The sequence below is a fragment of the Miniopterus schreibersii genome, assembly GCF_964146895.1.
Source record: "Miniopterus schreibersii genome assembly, chromosome: 13".
In the NCBI taxonomy this organism is placed as follows: Eukaryota; Metazoa; Chordata; class Mammalia; order Chiroptera; family Miniopteridae; genus Miniopterus; species Miniopterus schreibersii.
Window position 1 is genome coordinate 54,963,533 of NC_138113.1, and position 17,268 is coordinate 54,980,800.

Here is a 17,268-nt window from a genome sequence, read left to right on the forward strand (position 1 = left end):
TGCAAAGATGTTCATCACAGAGCTATAAACTGGGGTAAAAAACCACTCAGAAAATTCTATTTACCTAATTATTTTAAAATGTTTAATATATTATAGTATATGACTAGTTGACAAGTTATACAGCCATTAGAAATGGTATTTTTGAAGAACATTCAAAGACACAGTAAATGCTAACAACATAATTTCAAGGGTAAAAATCAGGCTATAACCCACAATCACAATTTTGAAGAAAAATACTCATGAAAAAGAGACTAGACAAAAACAAAAAGATGTTAACAGAAATCACTTGGTAAAGGTTTATGGATAATTTCTTTTTATTATTTATACCATTCCATAATTTTATTATTATTAATCCTCACTTGAGGACATGCTTAGAGAGAGGAAAGGGGGGGGAGGAGAGAGAGAGAGAGAGAGAGAGAGAGAGAGAGAGAGAGAAGGTGGGGGAGAGAGAGAGAGAGATATCGATGTGAGAAACACTGATTGATTGCCTTCCATATATGACCCGACCAGGGCCTAAACCCACACAACCCAGGTATGTGCCCTGAATCAAACCAGCAAGAATCAAACTAGCAACATTTCAGTGCACAAAACAATGCTCAATCAACTGAGCCACTCTGGCTGCGTTACCATTCCATAATTTTAAATGTTACTGTGCCATAATACAATTTCATAATCAGGAGGGGAAATGATAAGCATAAAACTTCAAAAATAAGGTAAGGCCCAGCCGGGCGTGGCTCAGGGGTTGAGCGTCGACCTAGGATCCAGGTGATCCAGGGTGTGATTTCCAGTCAGGGCACATGCTTGGGTTGCCGGCTCAATCCCCAGTCGGGGCGTGTAGGAGGCAGCCAATCAATGACTCTCTCATCACTGATGTTTCTCTCTCTCTCTCTCTCTTCCTCTCCTTTCCTCTCTCTGAAATCAATAAAGATATATTAAAAGAACAGAATAAAAATAAAAATAAGGTAAGGTAATAAATCTCAAGACAAGAGGAATTAATGGTAAAGGATTACAACAAACGATGCTAAGTAAAAAGCATATTAATCTTTAAATAGTATGTAAATTTGAAGGCAACTGATTATACACATATCGATTTAATATTAGAAAAACAACGTCACAGAAACAGAGAGATGACTGGCACTTATCTTATTCTGACCAGAAGTTCTCAGAGAGAAAAAAAGTCAAGTATCTCTAAAACTTTATATTCTTTTCTTATGTCAGATCTAAGAGCATTAATTGCTTCAAAGAGCTCAAAGATTCTCCAGAGTCCATTTGAAGTCGACAAAAGTCACAACATAAACACATATAAATGCAAAGTTGAATTTTGACCTCATTTTGAATATCATTTTTAAAACATAAAAACATTATTGTCAATGAAATTTACACAACTGGAATTTAATCCATTATTACTCTCTGAAAATCAATTAATAAAAACTGCTCTATAGTTTACCATAATACAAAGTTTCCTGTGGAGATTTTTTTTCTCTGAAAAGGGTAACAAATGTTGGCGGATAAGCTAATCTATACAAAATTCAAATAAAATATTTTCCATAAGCCTCTGAAAATATAATTTTTATAAAACAAGAAAAATAATTGGTACCTGAAAAGTTAGTCAATGTGTCTTTTCCATTTGTTTCTGCTCCTACACGCCTGAACTGCTGTACAACGGCACTTAATTCAGAAGAGCGCTGAGAGATTCTACGTTCAGCTATTCGAAGACGTTCTTTCAAAGCAAGAAATTCTCGTTGATAAGCAATCAGTTTTTCTAGAAGCAAACAAAAATTATTAGTGTATTTCTAAAATAATAATAATAAAACAACATAAAAGAGAACTGATACAGAACTAAAAATAAAAAGGATTCTTGATAAGTTAGATAACAAGGCACCACTAAGTATGCTCTTAATATCTGTGAGAATAAGTACTTTCTCCATAGTACTTCGGAAATTAAAAGATAGGGAAAAAAAGACAAAAGTTTTTAAAATTGGAGGATGGACAAGCTGGCGCCATAGGTAGTTGCGGTACCCACCGCCTCCCACAACCACATCAAAATTACAACTAAAATACAGAACCACCATCGCTCAGAACCTCCTGAAATCTAGCTGAACAGAAGTCCTACAACCAGGGAAGTGAAAAAGCATCAAGACCGGTAGGAGGGACAGAGCCGCGAATCGGGGCTGAATCTGCAGGACCACACCCAGGCGCTGAGGTTTAAAACTGGGAGGGATATCTCAGTGGTGGTGGTTTCCCAGAGGAGTGAGGGGTCCCAGCCCCACACCAGGCTCCCAGCCCAGGGTTCCAGGGCCAAGAAGAGAAGCCCCACAACTTTGAGCTGTGAAAACTAGCAGGGATTGTGGCTGAGGGACTCGGAGGCTGCAGGAGTCTCTGGCAGCTCTTCTTAAAGGGCCCATGGACTCACTCAGACGTGCTCCCTCTGAGCTCCAGTGCTGGATAGTAGCTTGAAGGGAACCTGGGACATTCAAGGAGGAACTAACTTGCCTGAAATCAGGGTGAGAGCTGGAGGGGCAGCTTTCTGCCAGACAGAGGAGCATGCAGAGGCCATTGCTCCTTTGGTGAGCTTTCCCTGCACAGAGCCAACAGGCAGGTGCTTCTCTGAAACTCCATCAACCTGACTCACACTTTTGGCCCCACCCTGGTGATTCCCAGAGACCCCACCGCTCCCTACTTGCAAGCTCGTCCAAGCCATTTCTAGTGGTTTTTCTATGCAAGTGACCTCTCTAGCCTTATGCTTAGGACTTTCCTAAAATCTCTCAAACAAGCAGCAGCAGGCCTCAGTGAGCCCCATACATCTGGATAAGTGGCCCCAGGCCTGGAACTAGTGGCAGCTTGCACTGGTTCATAGCTTGGCCTCTCCTGTCCAGCCAAGACAGGCCCAAGTAGCAGCCATCTAAGTTTGCTGTGTAGCTCATGCTGGGTGGCCCTGGGCAAGGCACAGGAAGAGGCTAACTTTGCACCTCTTGGGAGGCCCCAGAGACAGTGCACTTGGTGGTCAGACTCAACCACGCTAAATTACAACCCTACCACATCCATGAGTGACACACTCAAGGGGTGGACTCAGTGAACACCAAACCGCCACTGAAGTAAATCCTGCTCCATAAGGGTGTCTCCAGCATAGCAGCTCTTTGGCTGTAGTTGCAGCTGGTCCTCACAGCCGACTGGCATGGGGGTCAATTCCTCCCATACACAAACAGCAACCAAGGCTCAACTACAACAGGACAATGCACACAGCCCACACAGGGGAGCATCTAGAAGGTCCAGCTTAGGTGACTGGGGAGGCTGAACCAATGGACCCTACAGGACACCTACTACACAAAGCCACTCTACAAATTCCAGGAGACAAAGCAAATCTTCCTAATACATAGAAACAAACACCAGGAAGTAGCCAAAATGTGGAGGCAAAGAAACATGTCACAAAGGAAAGAACCCAAGAAATCTCCAGAAAAGGATCTAAATGAAATAAAACCAAGCAAGCTACTAGATTCAGAGTCAGAATAATGGTTATAGCACGGCGGGGAGGGGCTCAGTGGTTGAGCATTGACCTAGGATCCAGAGATCGTGGTTTGATTCCTAGTCAGGGCACATACCTAGGTTGTGGGCTGGATCCCCAGTCAGGGGAGTGCAGGAGGCAGCCGATCAACAATGACTACTCTCTCATCATTTATGTTTCTTTCTCTCTCTCTCCCTCTCCCTTCCTCTCTCTGAAATCAACAAAGATATATTAAAAAGAAAAAAGAATAATGGTTATAAGGATGCTCAAAGATCTTAGTAAGACTACTAAGGAAACTAGTGAGGTCATCAATGACATAATAAAGTACCAATCAGAAATGAAGGCTACACGATCTGAAATGAAGAATAATTTACATGGAATCAACAGTAGAGTAGAGGATGCCGGGAATCAAATCAGCAATTTCTTATATGAGGAAGCAAAAAACACCCAACCAGAAGAGCAAAAAGAAAAAAGAATCCGGAAATATAAAGATAGTTTAGAGTCTCTGGGACAACTTCAAGTAACCCAACATTCGCATTATGGGGATGCCAGGAGGAGAAGAAAGAGCAAGAAATTGAAAACCTATTTGGAAAAAAAATAACAGAAAACTTCCCCTACCTGGTGAAAGAAACAGACTTACAAGTCCAGGAAGCACAGAGAGTCCCAAACGAGAGGAACCCAAAGAGTCCCACAGTAAGACACATCATAATTAAAATGCCAAAGGTTAAAGACAAAGAGAATCTTAAAAGCAGCAAGAGAAAAGCAATTAGTTACCTACAAGGGAGCTCCCATAAGACTGTCACCGGATTTCTCAACAGAAACTTTGCGGGCCAAAGGGAGTGGCAAGAAATACTCAAAGTGATGAAAAGCAAGAACCTACGGCTAAGATTACTCTACCCAGCAAAGCTATCATTTAGAACTGAAGGTCAGATAAAGAGCTTCTCAGATAAGAAAAAGCTAAAGGAGTTCATCACCACCAAACCAGTACTACAAATGTTGAAGGGTCTTCTTTAAGAAGATACTAATGAACGTAGGAATCTCACAAGCTAAATAGAACCAGAGACACTGAAGCATGCAAGAGACTGTCATATCTCAGAGGGAAGGAGGAAGGGGGAAGGGGGAAGGAGGATGGAGGGTGGGAAGAGACTAACCAAAGAAGTTATATGCATATATGCATAACCCATGGACATAGACAATAATGGGGTGGAGACCTGGGGAGAGGGTGGTACTGAGGTGGAGGGGGTCAATGGGGGGAAAAAATGGGATACCTGTAATAGTTTCAACAATAAAGATAAATTTTAAAAAGAATGTTTTTAAAATTAACACTTTAAGAATAATACATTTCTCAAAAAGTACAACTATAAAGATGCATAAAGAAAAAAGAGATATGAGGCACTGACATTGATAATATATCTAATAACATAATGAATATAACCTCTTTTATAGCATAATTATTCATTTCCATGGGATAAATGTTTCCTCTGTACTTCCTATTCTGCAAAGATTTCCATAGGCCAGACTTCAAATTCTTGATCCCTAAAAATTTAATCAGGCAAAGGTAAGATGGCCCTATTTAAAAGCCATTCATTTTAAATTGAGAGAATCACAGGTCAGGAAAACCAGGTCTGGGAAATACATGTAGATTTTTATGGGGATAAACATAGGAACTGAAACAACAGTTGGAGACAGCTCAAAGACAAAGTGCACAGTAAGAAGATGTCCAAGGACAGAATCAGACACCAAAATCTAAACGATGCTAGAAGAAAAAACATTCCTTTATCTTGATCACCAGTGCTGAAAGGTGGTTGAGGCTATGGCAGTGGTATCAGCAATTTTCACAACCTCATTAAACTAAGAGAAACGGGAACAATGATTTTCAACTTCTGTATCAAGCTAGATAATTCAAGGCTACTATTTTGACACCTAAATTAAACATGCCTTAGAAAGACATTTCTAAAAATTTAATTATAATCTCTACTTTATTCTATCATAGACTCAATAAGAAACAAACTTATGAAAAATGAATCTGCATATTTCATAAAGCTAGTCTTAAAAAGAGTCAAGTATACTGTTCTTGTTCGTCACATAAAGGCCCACACAGTAAATATTTCTTCAGAATTCTGTGGCAGGAAAATAAAGACTTTCCTGCTTAACTGTCATGCTTCCCTACACTGAATAATGAAAGTCATGTAAGCAGCTGTATTCCCCTTAATTTGCTGGCTTTAGGAGTGAAGGAAGGAGAAGGGGGGTTGTGATTAGGCAAGGGCCAACAGGGAGTTTCAGGGTACCAGAAAAGTTCTATTAATTGAGCTGGGTAGTGGTTAAATAAAATTCAGTAGTATATATTCATGGTTTAGGCACTTTTCCATATGTGTAAATTCATCATAAAAGAATCATTAAAAGATACTATTTACAAACACAAAACTATAAGCAATTAGTGATTACTTTGAACACAATCAGGGTTAGGGGTGCTGACCCCACACAGAGTGGAAACTCCATGTATACCTTTTGACTCCCCAAAACCTTAACTACAGTTGGCCCTTCGTATCCATGGGTTTTGCACCTGCAGATACAACCAACTGCAGATTGAAAACAGTATTTTTGATCCACAGTTGGGAATCCACAGATATAGAGGGCTGACTACACTAATAGCTTACTGTTGGACCAGAAGCCTTACATAAACAGTCAATTAGCACATATTTTGTACACTATGTATTATATACTGTATTCTTACAATAAAGTAAGCTGGAGAAAAGAAAATGTTATTTAAAAATCAAAAGGAAGAGAAAATATATTACTGTATTTATTGAAAAAATCTGCATGTAAGTGGACCTGGGCTGTTCAAACCCATGTTGTTCAAGGATCAACTGTATAACAAAACTGTAACAATTATAACAAGAGACATATGAGATTTATGTGATGAAAACTACAAGCCCTTTACTGAAGCCTGTAACAGAAAAAAGATAAATTCTACCCTAAGCTAAACAATAAATTTAATTTAATACCTTTAAAAATAACAAAATTTTTTTTCAAACTTGACTTTTAACATGTTATTTTAAAATCAATCTAGAAGAATGTTTTTAAAGGGACAAAAAATAAATAAATCTAGAAATAAGTAAAACTTGCTCTAAGATCAGAACATACCAAAAGGCTATAGAAATTAAAACAGTATTGACTGCCATATCCAGATAGTATGGACAAAGGCCAATTCCGCCAAGCAGACTGTGTCAAAATTAGCATGAGTGTACTGTGAGTTCTTACCTCTTTACATGAGCAAGATAAAATTGTCTCCTTAACACTTACAACAGTGCTGACAGAGTAGTTTCTAAACATTATCCGCCCTAAAAAAAATTGGAACTCTTTGGAGAAGAAACTTTAAGATGAACCTGAAGTGTTCTGTGTTAAGAAAATGTTATTTTATAAAAAGACAGGACTTATCAAAAGGGCACAGGAAGGTACCTGAGGCGTTCCGAATGACCAAATTTGGGATAATTTAAGTAGCAAAACAAATATTGATGACAATAGATTATAACCTATTGAATAAAATAAGAATCCATGAGTCCACATCAATAATAAATAAAAAATTTCAGATGAGGGAAATATGTTTCTTACAGTAGTATGCCAACTAATAAACACAGGAATGATGAATGTCAGAAAATAACCATTTTGCAACTATCGTAGCAATAACTGACTCAGGCAAGAACCAAAAATGGATGCTAAAACAAGCAGGTAAAAGTTTGATGAGGAACAAAATATATATATAATCTCAAAGTATCCTCCTACAAAGTACTTATTAATTTACCAAGGAGAAATCTGGCAGATAATCATCTTAATCAAGTGATCAAAGTTCATCTCAGCAACAATGGAACAGACATCAGGTGCCTCCTGAAGTAATTGAGAGCCAATGTACAAAACAAAAACCTTGTACTTAAATGTCAAGGTCATCAAAGTCAAATATTTAGGAATTGCCTGAAATTATGAGACTGAAGGAAACATGACAACTAAATACAAAGCACAATTCTGGGTTGGGTTGGATCCTAGACCAGAAAAACTTAAATGCTATAAAGAACATTACTGGAAATAATAATAGAATATAGATTATAGAGTAGCTAACATTGCCCCAATGTTAAAATTCCAAAATTTGACACTTGTACAGTAAGTCCTCTCTTAATGTCATCAATAGGTTCTTGGAAGCTGCAACTTTAAGCAAAATGACATATATAAGGAAAGCAATTTTACCACAGGCTAACTGATATACAGACATATGCTGTAGGACCTTAACTCTTGTTTACATCAATAAGCCTATAGTAAAACTGTTTAAAGTCAACAACATTAAGGTGAGGACTTACTGTACTATAATAATGTAAGAAAATTCCTTGTTCTCAGGAAGTAAACATTAAATTATTTGGGGGTAAAAAGGCATGATTTCTGTAATTTACTTTCAAATAGTCCAGAAAAGAAAAATCTATAGGTAGATAGAAAGACAGATGCAAAATGTTCAAAAGAGGAGAAATGTATAGAAAAGTTATTTGTACAATCCTTGTTAATAACTCTTCATTTCTTCATTTGACACTTTTAAAATAGATTCCAAGATGGCTGCAAAGTAGCTAGAAGCTGTGCCCACTTGCTCTCAGCCCCAAACTGGATTTACAGCTAAATTACAGAGCAATCAACCTGAAAAACCAACTGAAGGCTAGCAGATCTGAAATATTATAACCAAGGAGTACAAAAGAAGCCACATAGAGACTGGTAAGAAGGGCGGAGATGCAGAAAGGGATAGCTCCCTCATGCAGGTGCAGAGGCTGAGAAACTAGAGAGATACTGCAGCTGCAGTACCCCTTCCACACATAGCGTAGGGTCTCAACCCCACGTAGGGATCCCCAACCCAGAGTAACAAGAAGAGGAGACCAGGAAGCATCTGGTGATGGCAATAAGTGGGGATTCAGTCAGCCTGGGAGACTCGGACCACACCCTCTTAGGGAAAGAGCACTCTTCAAGTTAAATAAGCACTCTTAAAATGCTTTAAGCACTTTTATAATATCAGCCTGGGGAGTTCACTACAGACACCAAATGCTGGAGAGGCCACAGGGCCATACTCATGTCCTGTGGAGGGGTCTGCTGGTTAAACACAGCAGTGACGTTAAGGGGCCTTCTACTGGGGCGGTTTTTGGTAGAGACCTAGGCAGTGACTAAACTGTGTGGCCTGGAGAAAGAGCTGGTCTCCCCAACATTGAGCACACAAGCTGGCACCCCAGGCTCGCCTGCACCACAGGCTGTGTTCCAGGGGCACATGTGCAGGACTGTCCTTCAGCCCATCCTGCTGAGTTTGATGGTGTGGGGGGAGCTGGTCTTTTGGTCCCAACCTGCTGGGTTTGGAGCCCGAGTGGAGCTGAGACTTTCAGACCTCCCCTGCTGAGACCAGCTGTGCGGAGAAATCACAGTGTCACACAGGGATGCCCTTCGGCCCCATCCTGCTTGGTTCCATGGTGTGGGAGACCAGGTAGCCATATAGAGCTGAAATTTTTAGACTGTGTCTCCTGGGGAGGCTTCTGTCTTGAGAGCCAGATGGGACAGTGCTGGGCTGTGTGGCTATACTGCGGAGAAGGCAAATCCAAGCCCCCCTGTGAGTTCAGCCTGCACTACCCAGGAAGGGGAAGAAGTGCCTGCCCCTCTTCTACAGGTTGTGGGCACTCCTCCCTAAGGGAGATTGTTTAGATCAGCCCTGCCAAGTCCCAGATACTCCCGCTGGGTGAAGTGCTATGGGGGGAAGAAAGAGCACTCAAAGCAGGGACATTAAAACTATAAGACCCTCAGAGGCTATTGTCTGGGACCAGGATGAAGTGCTTAGCCCCATCCTGAGGGCTAGGCTGGCATCATCCTCAATGGGAAACTCTTTTGATCTATTCCCCTAAGCCCAGTGCAGCTGAGCTTGGTCCTGCAGAGGGGAAGGCTGGCAGAGACTGAGGGGTTTGGCTTTCAAGCAAGGGCTACTTTGCACTCACTGAATGTCTGACTGCATGATCCCCAAGTACAGAGGTCCTACTAGCCCTATCTCAGCTAGTTGGGCTCTCTTCAGAAGGCTCTGGAGGGAGACCAGGCAGTCTCAAGGGGAGGTGGAGTAGCTGACCAGTGAAGGCCAACCTCAGGGAGCCTTGGTCCTTTTATAGATCTGCCCCCAGCTCTAAGCTGGAAGAAGCCAACCCTTTTACACAGATTGGCCCCTACGACTCACACTCAGGTCCAGTAGGTATAGACACAAATAGTGAAGAGCATGGTTACTACATACAGGTAGTCCAAGGTTGGTTACACTCAAAATGTGACAGCAACCTGTACCTGAACTCCACAAAAAGTGGACCCAGAACTAACACAACCAGTGGTGAGCTTCAGACCACACCAGACCTCAACCCAACTGGCTACACAGCAACACACCCAAAAAGGGGTTCCGGCAGGTATCAGTAACTGATACCTGCCGGAACCTTAGAGGGCATCCCTGGCATCCATGAAAGGGCCAAGAGCACTGAAGCCTCAACTACAAGAGGGGATGCACATAACCCACGAGAAACACCCTGGGAGCACGGAGCTCAGGTGATCTGGAAGATTGTGCCACTGAGCCCAGCGAGACACCTCAAAACTGAACCTGCACAGCAGCTTGCATGCCGTGGTCGTGGTTGAGCCTCACAGTCGGCCAGCCTGAGGGTTGATCCCACCCACAAACAAGCCAACAGCAATCTAGACCCAATTACAACAGGAGGGCACACATAACCCACACAACAGACCTTCCTAGCTCAGGAGGCCAAGGAGACTACACCACTTGGTCCCACACAACACCTTCTACATAAGGCTACGCTACTAAAACTGGGAGTTACAACAGTTTTATCTAATACATAGAAACAAACACAAAGAGACAGCCAAAATTGTGAGACAAAAATAACAGGCCCCAAATGAAAGAACAGGAGGAGTCTCCAGAAAAAGAGCTAAGTGAAATGGAGGCAAGCAATTTATCAGATATAGAGGTCAAAGAAAATAAGGATGCTCAAGAAACTTAGTGAGAACTACAACAACATGAAAAAAGACATAGAAACCATGAAAAAGAACCAGTCGGAAATGAAGAATACCATATCTGACATTAAGAATACACTGGAAGGAATGAAAAATAGGTTGGATGACATTCTTCACAGAGAGTAGCCGTGGCTTCCAGCTTCAACATGCTTAGATGGAACCTGGCGCTTGTCCCATCCCAGCCAGCCACCAAGACCCAGCCTTCTGCCACCTCCTCACAATGCCCTTGGACAGCCGCAAGGCCCCCACCACTGCTACAGCACCATACAGCTGCCTCCCTTTAACTGCCCACCATGACAGTGACAACCGTGTCCACCTTATAGGTGTGCCAAAACTACCATCAGGATTCAGAGGCCACCATCAACCACCAGATCAACCTGGAGTTCTACACTTTCTACGTTTACCTGTCCATGTCTTACTACTTTGACTGCATTTTCATCACCGATCTCATGAAGACAGAGAACATGCCGAGAAACTGATTGAAGCTGCAGAACCAATGAGGTGGACAAATCTTCCCTCAGAATATCAAGAAACCAGATCATGACAACTGGGAGAATAGGCTGAATGCAATGGAGTGTACATTACACTTAGAAAAAAGTGTGAATCAGACACTACTAGACTTGCACAAACTGGCCACTGACAAAAATGACCCTCATTTGTGAGGCTTCATTGTGACTCACTACCTAAATGAGCAGGCGAATCCATCAAAGAATTGGGTTACCACATAATCAACTTGTGCAGGGTAGAGGCTGCTGAAACTGCCATGGCACATCTCTTTGACAGGCACAACCAGGGAGAGACTGATGACAGTTAAGCCTTAGACTGGCTTCCCAAAGCCACGGGGTGACTTCCTTGGTCACCAAAGCAGTACATGCATGTTGGAGTTACCTTTACCTTTTCTATAACTTGTACCAAATCATCCATTTATTTATTTCATTTGTACCACTCCTTCAAAAAAAGTACTTTCATACCCCCCAAAAAATAGGTTGGATGAAGCAGAGGATTGAATCAGCAACTTGGAAGACCAGGCAGAGATAACACCCAATCAGAGACGCAAAAAGAAAAATGAATGAAAAAGAATGAGGATAGTTTATGGGCACTTAGGTACAACTAAAACATAACAACATTCACATCATATGGGTTGAAGCAGAAGAAGAAAGGGACAGAGAACCCATTTGAAGAAATAGTGAGAGAATAATTCCCTAACCTGGTGAAGGAAAAAGTCATATAAGTTTAGGAAGCACAATCAAGATGAACACAAAGAAACGCAAACCAAGACACGGCATAATTAAAATGGCCATGGTTAAAGACAAAGAGAGAATCTTAAAGACAGTAAGATACAGTTAGTTACATACAAGGGAGGACCAAAAATCTGTCAGCTGATTCTCAACATGAACAGAACACCTCAGGCAGAAGGGATTGAGATGAAGTATTCAAAGTAATGAAAAGCAAGGATCTGAAACCAAGACTATGCTATCCAGCAAAGCTATCATTTAAAATCAAAAGCGAAATAAAGAGCTTCCCAGACAAATAAAGGCTACAGGAGTTCATTACCACCAAACCAGCATTGCAAGAAATGTTAAAGGGACTGCTTTAAGAAGAAGAAACAGAGAGAGAGAGGAACATAGGTACAAAGGAAAAAAAGGCAATAAACAGTACCTATCAATAATAACCTCAAATGTAAATGGATTAAATGCTCCAATCAAGAGACACAGGGTAGCTGAATGAATAAGAAAACATGACCCATATATATGCTGTCAACAAGAGTCCATCTCAGAACAAAAGACTTACACAGGCTGAAAGAGAGGTGATAGAAAAAAATATTCCATGCAAATGGAAATGAAAAAAAAACCTGGGGTAGCAATACTTATATCAGACAAAAAAGACTTCAAAACAAAAGCCGTAACAAGAGACAAATATCATTACATAATACTAAAGGGATCAATACAAGAGGATATAACCCTGTAAACATGTATGTGCCCAATACAGGAGCACCTAAACATATAAAGAAAATCTTGGTGAACTTTAAGGGAGCAACTGACAGCAATACAGTCATAGTAGGGGATTTTAACACTCCACTGTTATCACTGGATAGATTTTCCCAATAAAAAATATCAGCAAAAAAAGAGAGGCCTTAAATGACACACTAGATCAGGCGGATTTAATTGATATTTACAGAACATTTCATCCCATAGTGCCAGAATATATATTCTTCTCAAGTGCACGTGGAATATTCTCAAATATGGACCACATGTTAGAACACAAAATAAGTCTTGTCAAATTCAAGAAGACTGAAATCATACCAATCGTCTTCTCGGATCACAATGACATGAAACTAGAAAGCAACTAAAATTTAAAAAACCCTCAAAAACATTGAAACACATGGAGGCTAAACAGCATGTTATTAAATAAATGAGTGACAAATGAGATCAAGGAAGAAATAAAAAAAATACCTGGAAACAAATGAAAATGAACATACAACAACCCAGACTCTATGGAACACAGAGAAAGCTGTCCTGAGAGGGAAGTTCATAGCACTACTGGCCTACTTCAGGAAAAATCTCAAACAATCTAACCCTACAACTGAAAGAACTAGAAACAGAACAACAAACAAAGCCCAGAGTAAGTAAAACGAAGGAAATAATACAGATCAGAGTATAAATAAGTAACATAGAAACTAAAAAAAAAACAAAACAAACAAACAATACAAAAGGTCAATGAAACCAAGAGCTGTATATTTGAAAAGATAAAACAAGATTGATAAACCTTTAACCAGACTCAAGAAGAAAAAAAGAGGCAGGACCAAAATAAATAAAATCAGAAATAAAAGAGAAGCAACAACTGACATCACAGAAATATAAAGAATTATAAGAAAATACTATGAACAACTATATGCAAAAAAATTGGACAACCTAGGTGAAATGGAAAAATACTTAGAAATGTACAACCTTCCAAAACTCAATCAGGAAGAATCAGAAAACCTGAACAAATTGATTACAGCTAATGAAATTGAAGCAGTAATAAAAAACACACAAAAACTTCCAGCTAACGAAAAGTCGTAGACAGAACTGCTTCAAAGCAGATTATACCAAACATTCAAAGAAGAACTAACACCTATCCTCCTCAAACTATTCAAAAAAATTCAAAAGGAGGACTTTCTTTTTACACAGCCAGCATTATCCTAATTCCAAAATGAGATACACTACCAAAGAAAGAAAATTATAGGCCAATATTCTGATGACCATAGATGCTAAAATCCTCAACAAAATATTAGCAAATTGGATCCAGCAATACATTAAAAAGATCATACACCATGATCAAGTGGGATTTACTCCTGGGATGCAAGGTTAGTACAATATTCACAAGTCAATAAATGTGATACATCACATAAAATGAAATTTTAAAATCACATGATCGTATCAATAGATGCAGAAAAAGTAATGGATAAAATCCAGCACCCATTTATGATAAAAACTCTCAGCAAAGTGGGAATAGAGGGATCATACCTCAACATAATAAAGGCCATACATGAAAAACCTACAGCCAACATCATACTCAATGGGGGGAAAAACGAAAAGTGTTTCCCTTAAGATAAGGAATAAGACAGGGATGTTCACTTTCACCACTCTTATTCAACATAGTACTGGAAATCTTAGCCACAGCGATCAGACAAGAAGAAGAAATAAAAGGCATCCAAATTGGAAAGGAGGAAGTAGAACTGTCATTATTCGTAGATGACACAATAATGTACACAGAAAACCTTAAAAACTCCACCAAAAAACTACCAGATCTAAAAATGAATTTGGCAAAGAAGCAGGATACAAAATCAACATTCAGAAATCAGTGGCATTTTTATACACCAATAATGAACTATCAGAAAGAGAAACTAAGGAAACAAGACCATTTTCTACTGCAACGAAAAAAATAAGGTACCTAGGAATAAATTTAACCAAGCAAGTAAAAGACCTATACCTGGAAAACTATAAAACATTAAAGAAAGAAATTGAGGAAGATACAAATAAGTAAAAGCATATACCATGTTCATGGATTGAAAGAATTAACCACATTAAAATGTCCATACTACCCAAAGCAATCTACAGATTCAACACAATTCCTATTAAAATAACAATAGCATAGTTCACAGATCCAGAATAAATATTCCAAAAATTTACATGGAACCAAAAGACCCCAAAGAGCCTCAACAATCTTGAGAAAGAAGAACAAAGTTGGAGGTATCACACCACCAGATATCAAACTATGCTACCAGGTCACTGCAATCAAAACAGCATGGTACTGCCATTAGAATGGGCACATAGATCAATGGAACAGAACACACAGTCCAGAAATCAGCCCACATCTTTGTGTCCAATTAATATTTGACAAAGGAGGCAAGAGCACATAATGGAGTAAAGACAGTCTCTTCAATAAATGGTGTTGGGGAAAATGGACAGGTACACGCTAAAAATGAAACTAGACCACCAACTTACACAATACACAAGAATAAACTCAAAATGGATAAAAGACTTAAATGTAAGACATGAAACCATAAAAATCCTAGAAGAAAGTATAGCCGGTAAAATCTCAGACATCTCTCGGAGTACTATTTTTGTCGATATACCTCCAAGGCCAAGGGAAACAAATGGGACTACATCAAATTAAAAAGCTTCTGCACAGTAAAAGAAACCAACGACAAAGTGAAAAAGGAACCCACTTTATGGGAGAACATATTTGCCAGTGATATATTGGATAAGGAGTTAATTTCCAAAATATATAAAGAACTTACACAACTCAACACCAGGAAGACAAACAATCCAATTAAAAAATGGACAAAGGACCTGAATAGACACTTCTCCAAAAAGGACATACAGATAGCCAATAGACATATGAAAAAATGCTCAACATCACTAGTCATCAGAGAGATGCAACTTAAAACCACAATGAGATATCACTTCACACCTGTCAGAATGGCTACCAACAATAAATCAACAAACAACAAGTGCTGGTGAGGATGTGGCAAAAAGAAAACCCTAGTGCACTGTTGGTAGGAATGCACACTGGAGCAGTCACTGTGGAAAAAATTACGGAGTTTCCTCAAAAAATTAAAAATGTAACTGTCTTTTGACTCAGTAATCCCACTTCTGGAAATATATCCTACGAATCCCAAGACACCAATCAGAAAGAATATATGCACCCCTATGTTCATAGCAGCATCATTTACCCAATGAATGCTATGCGGCCATAAAAAAGAATGAACTCTTACCACTTGCAACAGCATGGGTGGACCTGGAGATTATTATGCTAAGTGAAATAAGCCAGTCAGAGAGAGACAAATACCATACGATCTCACTTATATGTGGAATGTAATGAAAAAAATAAACTGAGGAACAAAACAGAACCAGAGGCATGGATAATGGAACAGATTAATAGCTGTCAGAGGAGAGGGGGGTGTGGGAACTGGATCAAAGAAGGTGAAGAGATTAGTCAAAGAACATAACCCACAGACAAAGACAACAGTGTGGTGACGGCCAGAGAGAAGGTGGGGCTGGGGCTTGGTGGAAATGGGAAAAGGGGTGGGGGTAATGGGGACGTCTATTTTTAATAGTATTAATAATAAAGTTAAAACAATTTTTAAAAAGTAGCAAGACTGATGGCATAGAGGTTCAGTCTTTTATAGGGAAGAAATGGATCTGAAGGCAGTCTCTATCCCTACATTTTTTTCTTGGTACTTTTTGAAACCACCTTCTCAGAGGCCAGCTTCACTATGCAGAGAGTAACCAGCACCAATAGAGAAATACTCCCACCACCCCTAATTCCAAAATGCTCCCACTTTGAGATGAACTAGCTATGCTTTTGAAAAGATTCCCGGCACATGGATTGCTGGATAAAGTCACAAGTATTTTCTTTCAGGCCCACATGTTATTTGCTGCTCTTAATCCAAAGCCCACAGCTATGAAAGGGCTCCCAATGGATCATTTCCCATCTCTCTTACATCTGTCCTTTGCTTCTAACCCACCCTCCTTTATTAAAAGGATATCAGAGCAAGTCCCTACTCCATCTAGGAAGCCAAGTCAGTGAAAAAGAGTATGTGTGGTAAAGCCTTCAGTTAGTCCTGCTAGGACTGGAAGACCACAGAATGCTGTTTGCTCTTCTAAGCAGAAAGAAATTATATATGATCTTCCATAGCCCTCCCTTGCAGTCTATCCTCCGTCATCCACTCCAAACACAGGGTTATTAGTGACTTTTCCTAGAATTTTCTCCAGCTATATTTCCCATAGTACTACAAGGTTCTCTTGAGAAGAGTGGTGTTATCAGCTCCCAGAGTTTAGTTCAACCTTTAACATAACAGGCCACAAACTCCTTCAAATTAGTGGTATGTGACTGACAGTTTCCTATTTTCAACATTAGTAGCAAATTCTTGTTTTTGTTTTTCTTTGAATCACTTCAATCAGTTTCTATGTGGGGACACTGCAGGAAACTGTGAGGGAAATCTTACATGAATATCTTTCTAAGAAGTGCTTAGTTTTCTTTGTTTCTATTGTAGACAGAATCTACCTTTTTTTAACTGTAATATATCCAGGTTAAACAATGAAAGTACAAATCATGTTCTGTGAACCTAAGATTCTGAAACATACAAAATTTCCAAAGAAACCACTTTAATTCCTTCAAATCAAATAATCAAGTCCGTTTTCCAACGAAAACGGTACCTT

The 17,268-nt window shown here is 39.7% G+C and overlaps 1 protein-coding gene across 2 annotated transcripts in view; it reads right to left on the reverse strand.

Annotated features, from left to right (window-relative positions):
* Window positions 1–17,268, reverse strand: part of MGAT4A (alpha-1,3-mannosyl-glycoprotein 4-beta-N-acetylglucosaminyltransferase A) — a 90,750-nt gene that overhangs the window by 44,831 nt on the left and 28,651 nt on the right. For both annotated transcript variants that reach the window (XM_081155966.1, XM_081155965.1), the window contains exon 3: window positions 1,598–1,762. In XM_081155966.1, coding sequence (XP_081012092.1) covers window positions 1,598–1,762 — 165 coding nt within the window. The remainder of the gene's footprint in view (window positions 1–1,597; window positions 1,763–17,268) is intronic.